Here is a 2,962-nt window from a genome sequence, read left to right as displayed (position 1 = left end):
TATGTATCTGTTTTTTGTTTTTTTTTTTTCAGATATGACTCTGCCAAAAGACAACAACCCATGCCCCATTTGCTCAAAGACATATGCGGCAATGTCCAAACATTTAAAGAATGGACATGGGGTTTTAAACCTCCAAGAGCGCCAGCTCCTCCTAAACCTGGCGAGCAAACGGGTCAACATTCGCCGGCAGCCATGTCCGGTGTTGGGGTGCAATTACGAAAGCACCAGGCTGGACCAGCATATCCCCAGCTGCCACACAGAGCTGACCCAGGCCCAGGTCCAGCAGTACCTGCAGTGGGCCAGGAGAACGACAACCGTCGCTCTCCTAAGCAAGCTGCGGTCCACAGACCCAGCAGTGCCGCTGGCTTCGTCCTTGGATCTGGGTCTGGAGGAGGAGGAACGATCCCTGCAAGTACCTCCTCTTGTAATGATGGAAGAGGAGCCGCAATGTAGCAACCCAGACTGCGTGGCCCAACGCAGGAGCTTGGAGCAGTCATCGATGGAAAACCTCCGGAGGGCAGAGCGGGCGGAGGAAGAATTGAGACAGCTCCGTGTGAAGTATCAGCAGCTGGCCAAGAAGAACAAGCGGCTTTCCAAGGTTAGTGAGTGAATTAAATTGGCTGACACTAGTGACAAAGTTACACGATTAAGCTTTTTCCCTGTGTTTTTTTTTTTTTTTCAGGAGAGGGGAACGGAGGCAACCGTGGCAGTGGGGGGAAGAGAGGAGGGGGGGGAGGCAGGCGTGGATGAGGAAGGCCTGAGGAAAGTGGCAAAAAGGCTCTTTGCGGGGACGGGCAAAGGGACCTTCACTCGCCATATAAAGTTCCCAGAGTCGATGGGTGGGTATTACTACATTTTGGCAGTTGGTATTAAGTAAATGTGTTTTTGATCCATGTCATTTTCATCTCTGCACGTTTGTTTTATTGAATGAAATGTTTATTGTGATTTTTTTAACAAAAAATTACTTTAAACAATACCAGGCCTTCCACGAGGGCAGCTGTCCCTCTGCAAAACACCGGGAGAATGCCTTCTCGAAGGTCAGCCGCATCAGGTCCTTTTTGGCCTTCATGGCCGGCAAGGACTCCTCCCTGGCAACCTGGCGCTTTTTAGATAAGGCGGAGCAGATCATCCAGTAAGTGCGGTCTCGCTGCTCGCTTGCTTCTTTCTGGGTTTGACATGTATGTATGTATGCATGCATCAACCTATGACTGTATGTGTGTTCCCCCCCGCAGATGGCCCAACGTCCTGGCCGCTTCGGGGAAAAATATTACTACGGCAAACTTTTATTTGAGGAATGTCCTCCAGTTCATGATCTATTTTAAGGAGACCCCCCCGAAGTTGGCCAGGCTCTCCCAAAGCCAGATTACTGGCGTGATCCGGGCCGTGAGGCAGGCCGTAAAATCTATCGCAAAAAAGATGTTGGCCCACCAGCTGACAACCAAGGATAAGAAGTTGTCCAAGGTCGTGTCGCAGGAGTCGCTCAGGCGGTGCCAGCTCGGTGCAAGGAAGGCGATTCCTAAGCTGCTGAGTAAGATTTGTTCACCTCACCCTGAACACACGCTGCGCTTTCTCTCCACCACCACATCACATTTTTCACTCGCTTAACCCTTTCTGCCATTTCCCCCTCAGAGGAACTCCGGGAGGACTACACCGTCCAGCTCCGGAACGCCTTCTACGGCTATTACAGCGCCTTCATTGCATCAATTTATGGGCACCGCCCGGGTGTGTTCAAGATTATGACGGTGGCAGAGGTCAGGGGGGCGGCCACTGAGGGCCGGCCTCCCACGGGCTACGTCATCCGTGTAAGTATGACCAAGCTCACCTGGCTACATCTCTCAAGTGTCACTTCATTCATTCATTCATTAGATTATTTATTGATATATTTTTATTTTTGTAACAACGCATCGCAGGTGAATGAGCACAAGACCTCCAAGGACTTTGGGCCGGCACAGATTTTCCTGGAGCCGGAGGAGTACGGCTGGCTCCTCAAGTGGCTCCAGGTGAGGGAGACCTGCAATCCGGCGGGGGACCGGGTGTTCTTCACCCCTGGAAAAGGGCCGTTGAAGAACCTGGTCCGGTATATGCAGGAGGCGTGGGCGGAGATGGGCTTGCCCGGAAAGCCCACATTCATTGACCTGAGGACCGCCGTGTCTACACACGTGAGATTCTGCTTGCTTGTTCGTTTAAGTTCATTCCACCGCTCGCTCCTCCTCGTGTGTCACTCACTTTCTCTCACTGTCTCTCCTTGCAGGCAAAGAACGTGCACGGTCCGGAGGTGCGCAATAAAGTGGCCAAATTTATGTGCCACAACACCACCACGGCTGACCGCTATTACGCCCTACATATGGACGTGCAGCAGTCGCGTGCGATGCGGCGGCATTTCGAAGAGGCCTCCACTCTGCCCCGCCTTGGTGACTCACTCTCATTCTCGCAAAAGGCCAAAAAGGTTGGCCACAAAAGAGCAGCGCAGGAGGAGAGTGACAGTAGTTCTGTCAGCGACGAGGCGGTCCCGTACCAGGAGTCGGGAGACTCCTGCGTGGAGGAGGAAAGGTGGGAGCTGGAGATGGAGGAAGAGGAAGAGGGACGGGAGGAGGAAGAGGGACAGGAGGAGCAGGGGGAAGAGGAGGAGGACGTCACTGCGGGGCCAGCAGCATCTGTAAGAAATGTGTTTTTAAAAATTTATTAAATACAGAAAGAGAGGTGAAAGTACTAAGCACTCAATATGTTTTTTACTCCACAGACACCAGTCAAGACACAGAGGAGGCAGCTATACCAGAACCTGATGGTGCGCCTGAGCCTGCTGGAGTCATCTTTTAAGGCCTCCAGGAGGGCGTTAAGAGCTGCCAAACGGGCAGCTCTTAAATCCCCAAGGACTGGAAAAAACAAGTGGAAAAAAAAAAGTGTAAAATAAACACTGAACTGACTTGTATATATTTTTTTGTTCACTTCAAATTGTTATTTA

At 51.6% G+C, this 2,962-nt stretch overlaps 1 protein-coding gene across 1 annotated transcript; it reads left to right on the top strand.

Annotated features, from left to right (window-relative positions):
* The first annotated feature begins 759 nt into the window (after window positions 1-759).
* LOC109953864 (uncharacterized) lies at window positions 760-2,956 on the top strand. The gene is made up of 5 exons (XM_020589315.1): window positions 760-1,132; window positions 1,233-1,528; window positions 1,630-1,802; window positions 1,911-2,656; window positions 2,741-2,956. Exons 1-5 carry the CDS (start codon window positions 933-935, stop codon window positions 2,781-2,783), a joined length of 1,458 nt encoding a protein of 485 aa, XP_020444971.1. The 5' UTR covers window positions 760-932; the 3' UTR covers window positions 2,784-2,956.
* Window positions 2,957-2,962: the final 6 nt, after the last annotated feature.

This window comes from Monopterus albus, unplaced genomic scaffold, assembly GCF_001952655.1.
Source record: "Monopterus albus unplaced genomic scaffold, M_albus_1.0 scaffold1700.1, whole genome shotgun sequence".
Lineage (NCBI taxonomy): Eukaryota > Metazoa > Chordata > Actinopteri > Synbranchiformes > Synbranchidae > Monopterus > Monopterus albus.
Note: the sequence above shows the minus strand (reverse complement) of the source record. Positions and strands in the feature narration are given on the sequence as shown.

Coding starts and splice junctions, on each gene's coding strand:
- LOC109953864 (XM_020589315.1), top strand. CDS start 933: ATGTTTATTGTGATTTTTTTAACAAAAAATTACTTTAAACAATACCAG. Junction 1,133..1,232: donor AAGGCGGAGCAGATCATCCA/GTAAGTGCGGTC, acceptor TCCCCCCCGCAG/ATGGCCCAACGTCCTGGCCG. Junction 1,803..1,910: donor CCACGGGCTACGTCATCCGT/GTAAGTATGACC, acceptor AACGCATCGCAG/GTGAATGAGCACAAGACCTC.